Source organism: Sus scrofa, chromosome 13, assembly GCF_054392235.1.
Source record: "Sus scrofa isolate SSC_HxYL_T2T_F1_AM1 chromosome 13, Sscrofa_HxYL_maternal_Yorkshire_Landrace_v2.0, whole genome shotgun sequence".
Taxonomy (NCBI): domain Eukaryota; kingdom Metazoa; phylum Chordata; class Mammalia; order Artiodactyla; family Suidae; genus Sus; species Sus scrofa.
This window is the reverse complement of record NC_139395.1, coordinates 101244916-101264223: the sequence shown is the minus strand read 5'-3', so window position 1 is coordinate 101264223 and position 19308 is coordinate 101244916. Positions and strand designations below refer to the sequence as shown.

The 19308-nt window shown below is 33.3% G+C and overlaps 1 protein-coding gene across 12 annotated transcripts in view; it reads left to right on the top strand.

The window, feature by feature from the left end:
- Positions 1 to 19308, top strand: part of PLOD2 (procollagen-lysine,2-oxoglutarate 5-dioxygenase 2) — a 110176-nt gene that overhangs the window by 33103 nt on the left and 57765 nt on the right. For 8 of the 12 annotated variants that reach the window (XR_014824112.1, XR_014824111.1, XR_014824116.1 and 5 more), the window contains exons 2-3: positions 5425 to 5516; positions 8493 to 8629. Coding sequence is in view for 6 of the 12 variants with exons in the window: in XM_021069587.2 (XP_020925246.1) it covers positions 5425 to 5516; positions 8493 to 8629 (229 nt within the window). In the remaining 6 variants the exon portion in view is untranslated. The remainder of the gene's footprint in view (positions 1 to 5424; positions 5517 to 8492; positions 8630 to 19308) is intronic. The other 4 variants (XR_014824115.1, XR_014824114.1, XM_084989997.1 and 1 more) reach the window with 1 other exon arrangement.

Genomic DNA, 19308 nt, shown 5'->3' with positions numbered 1-19308 from the left:
ATGATAATAAAAGAGAACAATTATGACAATATACTATAATAAAAATTATGTGATTGTGGTCTCTCTCAGAATATCTCACTGTATAAAGTTAATGCCTTTTCTGTCTTAACTAAGCATTCACCATGCACTATGACCATAACTTAGAGTTTGAGGTAAGGACAGAAAATCTAGCACAAATTTCTTTTTCTTTCTTTACAATTTCACAGATAGATGATTTTTTCTTAGTGCAAATTTTAGGACCCTCAGCATATGATTTTTTATGTAAAGGAAGCACTTGACAGATCTCTTTGGCATATGTGAATTGCCAGCATCACTACTCTTATGTTTTGGGGCTGTTAGTAAAATAAGAGTGACTTGAACACAAGCACTGTAATACTACAGCTGTTGATCTGATAATCGAGAAGGTTACTGCATGACTAATTGATGGGGTATCCTGGACAAAGGGACGATTCACATCATAGCCCAGATAGAGCAGGATGGCAAGAGATTTCACCATGCTACTCAGAATGGTGCACAATTTAGCAACTTTTTGAAATTTTGCATTTAATATTTTCTGACCATGGTTGACCCTGTGGATAACAGAAACTTTGGATAAAGGGACAAAACTGTACTAGCATCAACAATCTTGAGAATTGGAAGAACTATTTGGTTCTTGAATGAATAACCTTGGTAGAGAGAGATTGAGTTACATGACTTGCTGAGATTTGCGCAACTTCCTTACACATTTATCTGTTGTAGAAATAATAAGATACTGTCTGACAGGACTTACAGGGTATCATCCACTTCACATGTAACTCATAAACCCTCACATCAAGCCTATCATGTGCTATTATTACACACATATTATAGATGAGAAACAGATGAGACACGGAGTTTAAATGACCAATTTCAAACAAGTAATAAATAATAGGTCTGAGATTAGAACCCAAGTCGTTTGTTTTCAGATCCATATAGCAACCACAATGGCAAACTATTAGGCCACATCTGGCCCATGGTGATTTTTGTACAGTTAGCTGGAAAACTAAGATTTTTTTTTTTAATTTAAAAAATGTTTTAAGGAAGATAAAAGGAAAATTGTGACAGATTGTATATAGGCTACACAGCCTAACATATTTATTATTTGGCCTTTCACAGTGAAAATTTGCTGGCCCCTGCTCTATGCTCATCATCCCCAAGAAAATATGTTCCTTGAATAGACAGTTGAGAGCCACTGATCTTTCAGATGAAGGACATGTCTATCATACAATCAATTATTGTTAGAAGGAGAACAGTGTGCTCAGAGCTCCTTCTGTGGTAGAATTATTTTTCTTTTTGATCTTTGCCAATTTAAGATTAAGAACTGGTTTGACTGGGTGTAGATAAACTATCTTGGGAATATAGGAGCTCTCTCCCTCTGAGTGAGATCAAAGAATGCTGGGCTATTGCTGAGTTATTGAATTTTATGCCTGTCATTAAGATAATGAATTTCATCTGAATTTATGTGCCTATTTTAGCATTTGGAAACAGAACATATTAGCCAAAAAACTTCCTGTTTTAAAGCCCTGATTTGTTTTTGGAAAGAAAAATTGGCTCAGCACTAACTATTGATACATTCTGCTATTATTCTTCAACTATGTGGAGAAAAAAATAACTTTCTAACAACACATTTTTCCCCACAGAACTAAGTTCATTAGTAAGGGAGAATACGGTTTTTTTGTTTGTTGGTCTGTTTTGCTTTTGTCCTTTCTAAATTAATTGTCCTGATTCTTGGACATATTCTGTTTTTTACCTGAATTTTTGTATAGAGCTAAATATTAAGCCATTTAAATATTTATTAAGCCTTACAGTGCAAAATATTTTAGTGGAATTTGTAAATATGATTACAGAATTTTATTTTTAGCAGTGATGTGATTTTCATTCGATAAATGTTTTAAGTAACCACACTCTATAATCATTACATGTTTCTTGCTTATACAAACTGAATTAAACTATTTTTTTTTTTTTTTAATGGCTTCACTAACGGCATATGAAAGTTCCTGGACCAGGGATTGAATCTGAATTGCAGCTGTGACCTACATCACAGCTGCATCAATGCCTGATCCTTTAAACACTGCTAACCCACTGTGCTGGGCCAGGGGTAGAATTCACACCCTGTCAGTGACCCAAGCCTCTGCAATCATATTCTTAACCCACGGCATCACAGCGGGATCTCCTAATGTATTTTCTAATAGAGTCAGGCAGTGGCTCTAGAGGTTACATTTGGTCCCAGTTGAGCTTTCACTTGCCTTTTCTTTGACATCATCATACACTGGTTTTGATGGTGGTTGACTAGTGCCCGTTATACAAGCCCATTTCTTCAGTCATCTCACTTTATCCTTTTGGTTGTTGTGGACGGATTGGGCAAGGTACTCATTATAGTTGTTTAAACTATAGTATTGTTTGGTTAGAAAATTTCTGCTGTGTATTCTATCTTTCCTTTTACTTAGATGATTCAGATTGTTAAAAAGGATTTTATATTGAATGTTTTTCTTTTAATCTTTCTGATTAAAAGATTAGGGATTGTGCCTAAAATTGAACTTTCTCTTCTTTTAATTATAGGAATTTCCAAACATATAAATGGAATTAAGTTTTAATAGTCATCATATGTGAGAAGTCTTGTTTAATCTTTATCCTCCTCTATTGCCTCCCATTTACTCCAAATATTTTTCTTTTTCTTTTTTTGGCCACCTCTTGCCATGTGGAATTCCTGACGCCATATCCTTAACTCACTATGCCAGGCTGGGGATTGAGCCTGTGTCCTGATATTGCAGTTGTGCCGCAGTGGGAACTCCTACCCCAAATAATTTTAAAACAAATCACAAACGCTATATTCTTTGATTGAGTAAATACTTTAGTATTTGTCTGTAAATTATAAGGACTCTTTAAAGTATATCAATGCCATTAGTGTGCTAAAAAATTAGCAGTGATTTCTTAATTCAACAAATTTCTCAGTGTTCAAATTTCCCTAATTTTCACACACACACCTTTTTACAGTTGACTTTTCAGGACCCAGATAAAAGCTATGATTTATGCTTGGTTGAAGTGTCTCTTAATTCTGGTGATATACTATCATAGTTTCCCTTTTTTCTCTTTTGCCTTTGATTCTGTGGGTCAGTTATCTTCAGTCCTTATATTTCTGGTAAATTTGTAGTATACATTTTAGTGGTATGTGTCAAATGTAGGTTAATTTTTTTTTTTCTTTTCTTTTCTTTTTTTTTTTTTTTTTTGTCTTTTTGTCTTTTCTAGAGCAGCACTTGTGGCATATGGAGGTTCCCAGGCTAGGGGTCTAAATGGAGCTGTAGCCGCTGGCCTATGCCAGAGCCACAGCAATGCCAGATCTGAGCCACGTCTATAACCTACACCACATTTTTGACACAAATACTTCATAGATGATGAGCAAGGTGGACTGTTGAATTGGGTGGTAAGAACTTGTGAGTGATCCACACAATTATTTTCCTCTTTTACTTCCTCTTGTTGAATAAGAATCAATTTCTCATCACAATTATGATACTGAATAGCAGGCAAGAATAAACAGCTGCTTATATGTCATGTTATTGTACAGATCTTCCTTTGACAGAATTACATATATATTACTTGGTTTTGCTTTTTTGTAATTAGCAACAGTACTGAAACCACAGGAGTCCTTATTTGGCATAGGATTGCCAGACACAGGCAGACTACGCATTTTTAGTTTTGCCTTCTGAGTCATTGGATTAGGTAACGTTTCTGTCTACTCAAGGGTCTGGCCAACATTACTTTTCCTATTAAGGATGGTGAAATCCTTGCTGTTAGTTTTATATTGGAAATTATAAGTATACAAATCCATCTAGGCAAAATCTAAACTTATCATTCTTAATGATTTATGTAGAAAAGTTAAGGAAGAAAGCTATCTTTAAATACAGTCTTTTTATTACAGAGAAGAAAAACTTAAAAAAAATTACTCCTATGAAAAAAAATCTAGTATTCCCTATTTCAAAACTCATTGTAAATGATAATATGTCAAGTTTTCTTAATTGATTAGGCCCTGTTTGAAACTTTACAAATGAAATTTTGTTTTTTTAATAGTTTTTTGAAAAAGTACTCAAAATAAATTTACTTAAGGTCTGACAAATTCAATGAAAATGACTTATTTTTTCTTAAATATCTATTTCTTATAATGGTGAAAATTATGTGAGAAATACATATTTCTAGAAAAATACCTAAAATGTTAATATTTATCTTCATGGAAATATCTTTCTTTTTTGGTTGACTTATTTGAAATTTTTTATTTATGTGTGTTGTGCTTATATTTTGTTTAAATTGTTTTCCAAAATTTTTTATCTTGGGTCATTTGAAATTGTTTCTAATAGATTCCTATAATATCTTAATGCAGTATATTTCTTTTTTGGTGATTGTCTATTGCTTAGGGGATACCTAACATAGCCTGAATTTTCTCTCATTGATAACAGTCAGGTATGAGTCAAATGACATATAGCTCAGAGCCAAGAATGCCAAAAAGATATTAATTTTATTTTCTTATTCCATCGGTCCTCCTGTATCCTAGGCAAACAAACAAATAAAAAACCCTAGCATCTTTGGCATATCCTGATGCACTTGTTTCTTTTGTGCATTTTCCAACATGTCTTTTTCTGATAAACATTTCCCTTAATAGCTTCTTATAGGTATTTTAAAATGACTCCTTAAATCTATCTACTTCTACTAAGAGATATTTTGTTATACTGAAAATAATAATCCATTATAAAATGGTGACTGGGTATTTATCAGGGCAGTGTTGATTTTGGTTCCTTTTATTCTTTAATGAAGAAACTAAACACTGAAGGTAACTGTAAATGTGAATTTTATAGACTTTTCCTATACAAAAATCATTAATAGGAAAAATTAAGATTGTATTCTAAATATTTGTTCCCAGTTCATTATAATTTATAAAAAAAATTAGGGTCACTTTCATGATTGGGTCTTTTCTTTTTGTACATGTGTTTTGAGGAATATAATGTGGTTTTAGACCCCACTGATGTGGGTAATAAATCAGGGATGACTATAGGTGGAGGTGAAGCTGGTAGATTAGATAATGTCTAAGGGAGTTTGTCTTTACAACTAAAAACTGCATTTTATGGAAGTGTTTCTTTTAGTGTTGAAATCCTCTGTTGAGGACATGCTTTTCCTTAAATATTAATATGCTTTCTTACCATTAAAATAATTCATTATTTGACAGTTGGTCATTTGGCAGTAGTATAACAATTTTAATTGCCTAGTTTTTCAAAAGCCCTTTGTTTAGCCTCATGTAGATTAACAGACCAGAGCATTCCCATGGGTTTAATGAAGTCTCTAATCACTGTAGTGCATTGTAAAGTTTTAGCATTTAGCCTTTTAGTAAGCTGTCTTATGTTATTCCCTCTGTCTTTGCAGATAAATTATTAGTCATAACTGTAGCAACAAAAGAAAGTGATGGATTCCATCGATTTATGCAGTCAGCCAAATACTTCAATTATACTGTGAAGGTACAGTATATCTTTTAATTCATGGAGATGTTAGAATATGTGCCTAAAGTACATTTTTTTATAACAATAGCAATAATAACAGCTACACAATCTGCAATCCACAGAAGGAAGTTGAAATTTGGTTACACAATTTGTTTATATTTAGTTGATTGTTTTAGAGATACATTTTGGTTTTAATAATACTCTGCCACTCAGACAATAATTTCTTAATATTTGCTAATGCTTTGTATAAACATATTCTATAAAACAATAGAAGAGATTTATATGTATTTGTATTTATTTTTTGGAGTGTCATATATGCATCTAACATAAAATTTGACAGTAATTTTTTTCACTTCCTTTGAAGAATTTTTTTCTGTAATGTATTTCTTTGTTTAGGAGAATTGGAAACATTACAGTGAATGAGAAACATTTTCTGTTCCTTTTTTTTTTTGTGCCTTTTTTAGGGACATACTTGCGGCATATGGACGTTCCCAGGCTCAGGGTCGAATCAGAGCTACAGCTGCTGGCCTAGGCCACAGCCACAGCAATGTGGGATCTGAGCTGCGTCTTTGACCTACACCACAGCTCAGGGCAATGCCGGATCCTTAACCCATTGAGTGAGGCTGGGAACTGAACCCGAATCCTCATGGATACTAGTCAGGTTCTTAACTCGCTTAGTCACAATGGGAACTTTTGTTTTTCTGTATCCCATTATTGAGAGGTGCTTCTCCAATTTGTTGTTTTTGTTTTAGAGAAATTTAGTAACCTTGTAAAAGTCTAAAGGGTTTTAGAACTTATCTGCAGGAGAATATCTCATTGGTAAATTGTCAGAGGAAACCTGGGGAATTTGATAGGACTGGTAAATCGAGCTGTGAAAAAGCCTGCCTTTAAAATTTTTTCTTTAAAACTTACTTATTTTTTAATAGAAATGAAGCTCTGTCAGTCAGTTATTTTCCACAAATAGAGAATAGGGAGATGTCTCAGGTAGGAAAACAAACAATACATTTACAAAACAATAAAACTTTAAATAGACAGAAAGAGAGAGTGAGATTGCTTTTTGCCTAGGGAAAAACTGAACTGTTCCAGTATGCAATGCACAAAAAAGGTGCACTGGAAGAGTATGTACAGATGGTACTATGGAACAACTATAAAAGAGGCTGACTTTGCTAGAAAAGAGATCTAGATGTTTAATGTAGGATAAATGAAAAATACGTTAGAGAAATTTGATAAAAATAGAGGGGAAATAACGTAGCATGCATTGATAGGAGGCAGTATGGAAGAAAAATTAGGGTAAAAAAATGCTGAAATCTAATGGGAGGGACATCTCAAGGCTTCAGAATGGGAGAGTGTGGAATATTTCTTATGTGTGAGACACTCTTAGGACCTTTATACATGGTATGTTGTTGATTCATTGTATAAACCATATAAGATAGATATTGCTTTGCTTAGGAGTAAGGATAACTTGCTCCAGGGTATGTAACTATAAGGTGTCAAATCTTGAACCCCAGCCCAGTTTGACTAACTGGAGGTTTGGATTCTTCTGCTGTCTTCCCATTATGAAATGCAGTGGTTCTCAAAGTGTGGATCCCAGACCACCAGCATCAGTATCATCTGGGAAATGGGAATGAAAATCCTCAGGCCCCACCCCAGACCTACTGAATCACAGAGTCTGGGGGTGGGACCCAGTGGTCTGTGTTTTAGCAAGGTTTCCATGTGCTTCTGATGCATGCTAAAGCTTGACAAACTGATGAGTTGAAAGAAGATAGAAACTAGAGCTTAACATACTGCACTGCAGAGAGTAGGCAGGGTGCTCAGATGCAGTTGGGTTCAGTTACTAGTGCAGTGTTGGAGAAGTTCAGAACGGTTGTAGGAAAGAAGTGGCTAGGGGAGGCCACTTTTTAGGGCAAAAATGAATAATTCTATTAGACTAGCCCCCATAGGAATCCAGTTCCCCACACCAGTTTTGAGTTTTCTTGGCTAACATTTATCCCTTTAAGTTTGTGGTGATGAAGTGCTAACTAGAGATATGAGACTGGGAGCCCCTCAATCTCTGCCGGCCAGGCCTATATTTGGCTCAATATTAAATAAAGTTGGAACTAATATTTAATTAAGTAATTAATTTTATTTTTTTCTTTTATGTTTGTTTTTTAATTTCATTCTCCCTTTATTTCCCAAATCTCTTAGTAGATCATTGTTTTGGGAACTTCAGACTTTGTTTGAATCAAACTAAGATACTGTGTGTGTGTGTCTGTGTCTGTGTGTGTCTGTGTGTGTCTGTGTGTGTGTGGTGGAGGTGAGCATAGACCCGTGCCTTGCACCCTGCTCCCTCACGGCCAGGTCTGTAGCAGGCACTGCCCATTCAGGAGGCAGCTGCTGAGGCAATGACAAGCAGAGCTGAGAACAGCCCCAGGCTTATCTCTGAGTAATTGTGTTCAGGTAATTTCTTACATTGGTAAATTATTATTATTGGAGGGTAATGTAAGCTTAAGATTTTTAAGGTAAAGAAGGTGACTTTCCACATCATATTTTCTGTGTTTCCCTGGACACCCCTTTTGGTTCAGTAGGAGAATCGCTTAGGGTCTGTCTCATCCAGGAATCCTTGTTTTACAGGGATCCCAGTGTTCATCATACAGATTTGCTACCAGATGGAAAAGTGTTATGGAAGGTTTCCTTATTTTCCTTTTCATTTCAGTCTGAACAGGTGGAAATAAGATGTGAAAAATACTTTCTGTGGCTCTCCCTCCAACCCCCAGCTTGGATATACTGTACTTTTGAAATGGGCGAATTGGGAATGGCATTTTATGGGGTGCATAACATTGAAGAATTTTGACCTGATCTAGGCATCAATTTTTTTTCTGTCTAGAGTCATGTTTTAGTACAGTGTTTAAAGGGTCGTGCTGTGTTATACTGTATAAGTTGCTGGTGATCCAAGTTTTTATGATACTTTGATAATTTGAGTTTTTCCCAGGGATGAAATGATGATTTCATTTATAGGTCCTTGGTCAAGGAGAAGAGTGGAGAGGTGGTGATGGAATTAACACTATTGGAGGGGGCCAAAAAGTGAGATTAATGAAAGAAGTCATGGAAAATTATGCCAATCAAGAGGATCTCATTATCTTGTTTACTGAATGGTAAGAGAATAAATAACCCTTGGAATTCTAAGTACGTATTAAATTATTTTTTAAGGGTTGATATTCATATGTAGATTATATATTATTTATTAAATTATTTCATTCACAAGGGATCATTGTTTTGAGAAGTAAATTTTACTTATAATTATAAAACCATGGTCTGACATAGTTTTGTAATCAAATTTGATGAGTTACCATAAACGCCAATCAGAAAACAGGGCACGGGGTAAAATTTTTGTGAAAGTTGTGTTAATCCTGATTTGGGTTGGAGTAAAGATCATGTTGAACTTTCCTATTGAGGAATGTAACTCAGTGGATTCTGGTCAACTGGGAGGAAATAAATCATTGACGTTATAAGGGAGAAATAAAAAAGCCTATATTTATTAAGAAAGGAAACCATTCTTATGTGTAAATATTTTTTGTATACCACTTTTTTTTCTACTTAATTTTGATTGTTCAGTATGTTTCCTTACCTTTTTACATGTTTCTAGTGATTTCAAGTTGTCAAGTGGTCGACACCTTTTTCTTCTATTTTTTATGTTCTTTTTCATTTTTATTTTTTGATCATTGATTGCTCATTTTAAATCCCCTTGCAATTTTCCTTTCTAACTTAGGAAATTTTTCTAATATATCTCCCTCCACTTAAAAATCCCAAACCACAGTTATTGCGGATGAATAAAACAGCAGTGCAAATGTTAAATAAGAAATGCAGAATTTATGAAACAAAAATGGACATACTGAAGTTCTGGTGCCATCAACACTTACAAGTTTTTTTTTCAGCTGAAGTATAGTTGATTTATAATGTTATATTAGTTTCAAGTGTATTGAAAAGGGATTCATTTATATATATAAATATATATACTTGTTCATATTCTTTCCATTATATGTTATTATAAGATATATTTCAATGTGCTATGCAGTAGGTCTTTGTTATTTATCTATTTTATATGTAGTGGTATATATCTATTAATCACAAACTCCTAATTTATCCTCCCCCTGCTCACCTTTCCCCTGTGGTAACCATAATTTTTTTTTCTATGTCTGTGAGTCTATTTCTGTTTTGTAAGTATGTTCATTTGTGACATATTTTTAGGCTCTACATATAAGTGATAGAATATGAAATTTGTGTTTATCTGGCTTACTTCACTTAATAATCTCTAGATCCATCTCTATTGCTGCAAATGGCATTATTTCATTCTTTTTATGGCTGATTAATATTCCATATATATACCACATCTTGTTTATGTTTGTTGGTGGACATTTAGGTTGCTTCCATGTCGTGATTGTTGTAAATAGTGCTGCAGTGAACATAGGGGTGCATGTACCTTTTTGAATTGTAGTTGTCTCCAGATATATATCCAGGAGTGGGAATGCTGGATCATATGGTAACTCGAACAGTTACAAGTTTTGAAAGGGGTCATATACTTGCATCTTTAGAATTTCCCTCCTGTCTCCTGGGAAAAAAATAGGGTTCTGCTTACAGTTACTTATTCTTGCAATATGAGAAGTGGTGTGAATTGTGTTAGCTTGTGTACTGAGAATTTTTCTACAGAATCTATTATTATATATATATTTTACCCTTAGAAAAAAGAGTAAGAAGTGCATAATAACTACTTAGATTAAATATTGAGTATGTTTGGTTTAAAATTACCATGGATTTTAAACAATGATTTTGGTCAGCTTAAACTTGCCACATTTATATTTTGATTTTAACTTTAAGGTAAATTCTCCTTATAAAAGTTACCACATATAACCAGTAATGGTTTTGGATCCACACACCTCTTTCTGCATTTCCTTTCCCTTTCCTCTCCTATCAGACTTCCCCTCCTCCTGTCCCCTATCTAAGGTTTTGTCTTTGAAGAAACTGGCTTAATACGGGGCCAATTTGTTTCTAATAAGAAAAGGACACCATGAGATAGCTAAAGACTGCTTGAGGTTACATTTGTTTATTTAGTTGATATTTTAAGACCTAGTTTGACAAAAGACAACAGTAAAATTTTAATGGAAGGCCCAGTGTGTGCCAGGCACTGTTAGTGTTTGGGATATATCTATCCGTGAACCAAACACAAAATTTCTTGACAGCTCCCTCGGTGAGAATAGCCGATTAACTGAAAACATGCAGGCCCAGCTCAGCCAAACCCTGGTCTAAGAAGGAACATGAACATTTTCTCTACCATCATGCACATGTCTGTCCTGGAGAAACCTAGGAATGATGAGAAAGTAACCAAGAGAAAGAGGGATGGACAGTTGGTGCCATTTGAGAACTCTTTTCTTATTTATATATTTGTTTTTTAAAGAACACTTTTTTTAAAAAGTACTGTGTACAAATGATCAAGACAGTTGAAATCGTGGTAATCCAAGGCCTGGGAGAAATGAATTAGACCATAAATTATTTGAAATAGGATAACCATTCTGCAACAGAATTGCTAATCTCCTAATTAAGATTACCTTTGGTTAAGGCTGTAGTTCAGAATATGTTAATTTTAATAAATCAGATTTCTATTATGTGATTTTTTTTTAAGGACAATTTAAGTATAATAATTAGTCTTATAAGAGCATAGGTCACTACTATATGAAAAAAACAAGTTTTTGTACTTCATAATTTAAATAGTCTTTCAAAAAAACAGCTTTGTTGAGGTATAATTTAAATACCTTGACATAGACTCATTTTAAGTGAAAATTTCAGTAATTTTTATTAAATTTACAGAGTTGTGCAGTTATCTTCACTACTCAATTTTAGAGCATTTCTAATACCCCTTTTGCTCATTTAGATAGGCTTTTGTGAATTAATTTGGAAGCAATCTTATAACATTGTTTCCATGGAAATATGTATTCTAAACTAACTTTTGGATGAATATTTAAAATTAGAGACTGGATATTTATAAATACACTCTATAAGCTAAGATTAATCATATCTAATTTAGATAAAAATAAATACAGTGTTTATGGTTGTTAAAATGAACACTGAAGCTCTCCATATTAAAAAAAAAAAGTACCACAATTTTTTTTCCAAGTTATTTCATACTGCAATGTGTGTGTGCGTGATTTATTGCAATTAAGATGGTTTGTAAAATTGACAGTCTTCCCTTGATTAGAACAACTGCCAGTAAATATAGTGAATTTGATGACTTTAACAAAGTGTGGTGGATTCTTTTGAAATAGGCTCATAAAGATTTTGGGGACAAATGTTGTAACATGATAGCTGCAGATTCCTTATGGAGAAAAAAAAAATTATTCTGTAATGATTTTCTAATTCACCTTAGTCAAGGGAGCTGAGTATTTTGAATTTATAATAAGGCACTTTGTATTACTTTTACTATACCTAGTAAAATGTGTTTCTTTTACTCTAGTTACATTGAAGACAGTTGGTCAAACCTGATTATTACTATATAGTGGCCAGTTTTTTTTATAAAGAATAATATGTAGGCCAATGTGTAACAGAGGTGTTTGTGTTATTGTGAATACACTAGGTACATACTGAATATACCCACAAACTTGTTGTGTGCTGGATACTAAAGTATAAACCAGCAGAGTCCAGTCCCTAAAGTAAGTATGTGGTAGAATATTTCTGGATATCAGATAAATAATAAAAACTTTGGTTATTTGTTTTTTTCTTTTTCTTTTAGACTAAAGAAAATTCTTTAGAAGAAAAATAGTTCAAGGTGGTATGATTATTTGAGTTTGAATTTGGACTGAGCAAGTTTTCTATTTTTTGGTAGCACTGAATGTAATTAATCAGAATACAAATTAATTGGAATACAAATGTGCTTTATTTTGAAAGAATCCCAATATATGAAATATTTGAAAGATGTATTTGGTGGTGGTTACTGGCCTCACCAACAGGAACATTTCCTTTCTGAAATATCTACCCATGGATTTCGGTATATAGTTGCTCCCTGGTTCATTAGAGTATTCATTTAAAGATGATTAACTGTATGACTCTGAGGCAAGATAAAGAAATTGACTTTGAAATGTATAGGTTCTTGCTAACTAATGATAGCTGTAAGGTAGATGGAACTTTAAAAGCTAGAATGGTAATCAATGCCACAATACAAAACTAAAGTTGATATTGAATTAAAGTGGATATAAAGTAAAGCTGTTGGAGTTCCTTTTGTGGTGCATCAGAAATGAATCTGACTAGTAACCACAAGGTTGCGGGTTTGATCCCTGGCCTTGCTCAGCGGGTTAAGGATCTGGCGTTGCCATGAGCTGTGGTGTAGGTCACTGATGCGGCTCAGATCTGGCATTGCTGTGGCTGTGGTGTAGGCCAGCAGTGGTGCATCCCTAAAAGGCAATAACTAACTAACTAAATAGTAATAAAAAAATAGCTGTTATTACGGTATTTTTCCTGTTATGGCTCTGTTATGGGAAATTGATCCAATAAACACGGGCTGAAAATTGGGAGATAGTTTTAGTCACAGAAATCTTTGCTGTGAGCATATTCTTATTTCAATGTGATTGTATAGTACTAGCTTCTGGTCACTTGTTTTGATTTATAATTGTTTTTATGCTTAAGACAGTGAAGCAGAGGGCTGTACCTGATTTACATGTTGTCAGAGTAAACAGCAAGGAATCAATAAATATTAGGTAACAATAAATTGTATTAAAAGAAGGAGAAATATCTTTCAAGAGGCGGAAATATGGTGCTTTGAAACTATTTTTAAAGATTTTTCTTCATTCAGTTGGAGAAGTAAAATGACTTATAAAGGCAGGAAGCATCCAGAGTTTCTAAATATCAGAGATAGAAATTATTTTAAAAATTGATATTTGATTAGAAACCAGTAAAATGATGCTGTTTCTTTTGATCTTTTCTCTGTTAGCCAATGTTCATTTCTTTTAACTTCTAATTAAATATTAGAAAAAGTGACATTAGTGAGCAGATTTTTCACTTTGCATTCATGTCTTGGGTATAAACTTTGATCCAGGCATTGAATTTAACAGTGTAGAAAAATAAACACAGATTCCAACCCTCAAGGAATTCTTATATTATACTAATGCTGCAAATAAAACTGAAATAACCTAATTTAGAAGAAAAATGTATGTCTTCAAAAAAATTGAATGTTGGCATAATCTTTTTAGAATCACTTACTTTTAGAAAGTTAAGGATTATATTTTTATTAGATCATTTGCTAATTATTTGTGAGAATATTTTTTATGATTTTTTATTAATATTATAAGAAGTATAATTTATATGTATTAATTCTATGGGTAAACAGATCCTATCTTATTTTAGTCTGCGAAGTAACCATTTTATACCTCTTGCAATTCAGGTTGCATTCCTAGTATGCCTACATTTTATATTGTCTTACATAGTTATATAGAAGGCAGAGTAAAAACTTTCTGGGGAAAAAAAAAAGCTTTTTAAGAATGATGGCTGTAATTTTAACTGACTATGGCAGATTTATTTGATGGGCTTCTCCTTTTTGGCAGTGAGGACAGTTTAAGTATGCAGACACAAAGAACCTAGTCATTAGTGATGAACAGTATTTCATTATATTAGTATGAAGGAAAGCCAAGACACATCCGAATTCTTGATTTCTACATTCCTGTTTATTTTTCCTGTTTTTGAAGGAAAGGTTGAAAGTTTTAGTTGTCAGTTAAACACATTGCACTGCCTTCAGGCTCACCCATGATAGTGTGAAGTACGATTAGAAATTATGTAGGAAATGGGTGAGTTTTTTTTAATTGTTCATGTGTTCTTATTAATGTTTACTGAATATGTTAGTGAATAAAGAAGAAGCAGATTGTATACAAAAGAACAATTGGTTGTTTATATAGATAGATAGATAAATGGTACTAATTTGTCTAGTTTATTGTATTTAATATATAATTTTCCCCCAAACCAGATTACCTACCCCTCACATCTTGTTTTTTGAATAAATGTGTATTAAATATCTTGTGTAAGCATTGTGTAAAATGTAGTATTAGATTCTGTGGCTGGATGGGTTGGGGGGGTGATTGGGAGAGAAATCCTGCCCTCTGGTTACATTTTTCTATCCATATCTTTATATATGTTATATCTGGCATGTCATAGCTACAAAATAGTAAATTCTGGGAATTAAAAACAGCTTTTTGATTTCTTCATTGATTGAATGAATACTTGTTGTGCACCAAATATGTAGTAGATTAGAAAATTCTAATGTTACAAAGTTAAATTTAACTATCATTTAAAATTAGAGGGAAGAATTTCATTTACCATTCATTTGACAGGTAAAGAGACTGACCCAGAAACCCCAAGTAATAATGACTCGTGATTGCACAGATAGCTAGCAGCTTGAGCAGTTTGAGGTCTTGCCACATTCTCTCCTTGGCTGCCCTCTTTGCTAGGTGTTACTCCAACCCTAGGACACTGTCAGAAAACTTTCCAGAGAAAATGACCCTCCACCTAGACAAACAGTGTCCTTATTTGACTCCTACCTCTACCCAGCCTCAGTAGGAATTCTAAACTCAGAAAATGAACCATTTAGAGGAAAATCCCCACAGTAGTAATTTTTAAAGAAGTATCCACTTTATCTGAGCAAATTCCTTCCCCTTCCTTCAAAATTCCTATAATGAATTTAATCACTTTCCACTCTGATTTTTTTTTTTTTTTAATTTTTTCTGCAAGTTCACCTGGGCAGACATTTTCAACTTCTTCTTTTTTTTTTTTTTTTAAAGGTTGGGGAAGAGTGATTCCATAATATTGGCTTATAGTATTAATTCTCTATGAAAATACAGATTTGTTTTTAAGGTTAAGACATGAATAAAGACAATTATCAGGTGTGTTCCTACTTGTATGCTTCAGTTTCATTATACTTTAAGCTTCTAAACACTAACTGTTAATTGGGTGATTATAATTTTTGGCTCAAGTTTATATCTTTGATGATATAAACTATTGGATTGGAGAGGAACAAATAAATAAGACCAGGGAAGTTGCTTTCTTCTTTGGCTACCTAATAGCTTTCATTTCTTGTTGAGACTTGGAATGATTCATTCATTCATTTATCCATTCATTTGTACAAGTGTTTATTGAGCATTTCTAAAGGCAAGGCTGGGAGACACACAGCTGAATAAAGATATAGATATGGCATGTGAAGGAAGAACATGCAGTTTAGTTAAAATAGGCAATCCCAGCCTGAGGAATAGAAAATAAAACATTCTGTGAGAAAGCAGAGGGAAAGAGTGGCAGGAAATGATCTTTTCCATTTATGCTGATCAAGTAGAGGCTTGTGGAGGAGATAATGTTTGAAATGAGCCTTGAGGGTGAATTGTTTGGACCAGATTGGGAAAAAAGACGTGCTAAGCAGATGAAACATTATTATTAAAGACATGGATGATATATCAAATGCATCTAATTTAACTTCAGGACAGTTTATTTAATGGAAAGTTACTAATGTGAAGCTGATACATTTGGACTTAATTTTATAGGCCAGGGGTTGTAAACTATGGTCCGGCTCAGGTTCTTTGTGTTAACAGTTTTATTGGAGCATGACTATGCTCAATTATTTACATATTGCCTATGGTTCCTTTGCACTATGACAGAGTTGAGTCATTCAATAGGGACCATATTGCCCTCAAAGCCTGAGGTATTTTCTCTAAAAGTCTAGATAGTAAATATTTGATAAATCCTGCAACAGATCGTAATTGGGTACCATCCAATAGAATGGTTTTCAGGAGAGTTGGTCAGACTATCCTTATTACGAGGAGTGAGGGAAGATGAATGATGTGGATGCTTGTAGGGTTTTTGAATTAATCTAGTCCAGTGTCTTCTGGTGGGAATGGAGAGATTTTGAATTCTAAATAGATTATTAAGTAGATGGAACCCATGGTATCTGGAGAAAGATTTGATGAGAGAGGTCCTGAAAATGGAGGAGCCAAGGCTGAATGAAAGATTTTCAGCTTAGGTGACTGTGTGGTTGATGGTGCCACAGAAACGGGGAACACAGAAGGACAAACACTTGTAAAAGTTTCAATGACCTGTTAGAGATAGAACACTGACACATCTGGTAGAGGACTCAACATGACTACATAAGGTAGAACTTATGGTTTTTGCAGGACGCAGGAATACTTACCACCATCCAACTGTGGAAAGTTTTGTTTTATTCTTCATATTTAAATGGACCAAATTCCTAGGAGAATTATTTTTATGACTTTTGTACATTTTTTAAAAAGTTTGACCTTTTGGATTGTTGAAGCTAAAGTAATTTTAAGTAAAAAAACTTTCTTGCCCTTGAAAAGTTTTAAATGGATTCAAAGAGCTTTTCTATAATGAACACAGAAATAACAAGTCCACTAGAATAAGGTGAGAAAGTTTCAGCAACTTTGAATTTCTATTCAAAGTCAAATTCTCATTTAAATCATGTGAAGATAATTTCTGCCTTTTACAATTTGCCTTAAAAGAATTGCTTTTTGTTGCCAATCATGCATGCTTATAAAATGCTAAATTGTAAGAACGCAAGTTGCCGCAACTCTTCCTTTTCAAACTGTTGACTTCTGTTAAAAGTTTGATATATGTGGAGGTACAGTATCCTTCACAGGGGTTACAAAGACAGAAAACATTCACTTTCCAAATGTGCATTTACGGCTTTAAATACATGATGCTACCTACAAATTTCTGAATCAGTTTGGCCCAAGTCTTCAATCATGTGATTCTCCGACATAGTAAGCTTTTCATTCATCTCCAGACAATGTGTTGAGATTCCTCTGCAACTTGCATGGCAGTCTCTGTCTCAAAAGTTTTAGTTTATTTTCCTCACTTCTCATGGCTCAGTTTCTCATAAAACTGATCTTATTTTCTAATCTTCAGTATCAAAAAAAATATATCAGCAACTAGCAGTCTTTAGAAAATATCCCATTAGAAAAGACAGGATTATTTTAAGGAGCAGAAATGTAAAGTAGTCATACCGAGGAAATCAGTTGTGTTTATTTATAAGAAAAAAGAGAAACTTTTATTTTATGTAAATATTATTTTGTGAAGTCAGATTAGTTCAGTTTTTTCAATAAACAGGCAAGAGTTGGATTGAGGTTTTAGAACAAAGTTATTCTGATTTAAAATTTATTTTAAAATATGTATTTGGATAAAAATAAATTTAAACTATCGATGGTATAAACTTAAAAGTCAGTTTTCCTTCTACATCTCTTATTTCTTTAGTCTTTTTCCTGTAGTAACAATAATGTTAATTTTTTTTAACTTTTTTGAAGCCATCCTGTCTCATGTGTTCTCAATTTTTAATTGTTTTACAATAACTTGATGAGATAGGTATTATTTGTCCCTTCACTTTATACTTAAGAAAACCTGAAACATAAAGACTTTAAGTAACTAACTTGTCTATGGTTATTCACATAGTAGCTGGCATAGCTGGAATTAGAAACACAACCGGCAGACTTCAAATTATGTCCTGAGTTACTTTATGATTATTAACAGTATTAGCAGTTTCAGCCTATTGCTCCCAGAAGAAAGAAAAACTATATGCCGAAATGTATGTATGTATATATAGATAGATAGACAGACATAGATGTTTTAATTTTGAAGGACTATTTTTTTTAAGTAAAAACAAATGAATTATTTTATCAAAGTAACACATAATTGCTAATCTCTGTAAAAGTGAAAATCCAATGAAACTTTAAAAAATTACTTTAGCAAGAATAGTAGGAGTTTATACTTGCGGCAGTGACGCTGACACCCATATTTCTATGCCTTTATTTTAATAATAGACTCTCATCATGTTAACTGGGCACATGGCTATCCTGCCAAAGATTACTCCGAAGCCATGTGGCCACATGACTAAGTCTCTTCACCGGAGTGTGAATGGAAATTGTGTGTTCCTCTAATCTCCAGATCCTGTGCTTTAAAAAGGAAGTCGCCTACCCTCTGTTTTCTTTTTCCCCTTCATGGTGAACTGGACTTTACAAGTGAAAAATACTTGATATACACACCCTCATCATATAGACTACTTCTGAATCTTAAAAAAAAAGATTAAAATGTTGCTAATGTACAACTAAATTTAGTAATTACACCTAACCAATTTTTAAAAAAATACAGTAAAGTTGGAATCAGAAAGAGAGACTATTTTTTTCAGGCTAACTAGTGACTCATATATTCAGTAGTTGAACATATTTTGTTAAAGATAATGAAATCGTCAGAAATTATAATGGATGAGTACAAATTAAATTGGAACATTGGGAAGATACAATGGCAGCTTCAGTCAATGATTGTTTATATTATTAAGTTATATAGCAAGGTACTGACTTTTTAAGATTTCAGCACTTGTTTTTTGGTGGTTTTATTTATTTGTTTATACATTCTTTTGGAGTACAGTTGACTTGCAGTGTTGTTTCAGGTGCACAAAAAAGTGAATCAGTTATACATACACATATATCCACTCTTTTTCAGATTCTTTTTTCATGAAGATTATTATAGAATATTGAATATATTTCCCTGTGCTGTGCAGTAGATCCTTGTTAGTTATGTATTTTATATAGTACTGTGTATATGCTAATCCCAACCTCCTAATTTATCCTTCCCCATTTCCCCTTTGGTAGCCATAAGTTTGGTTTTGAAATCTGTGAGTCTGTTTCTGTTTTGTAAATAAGTTCTTTTGTATAATTTTTATTAGATTTTGATATATAAATGATTTCATATGACATTTGTCTTTATCTGATTTATTTCACTTACTCTGATAATCTCTAGGTCCAACCAT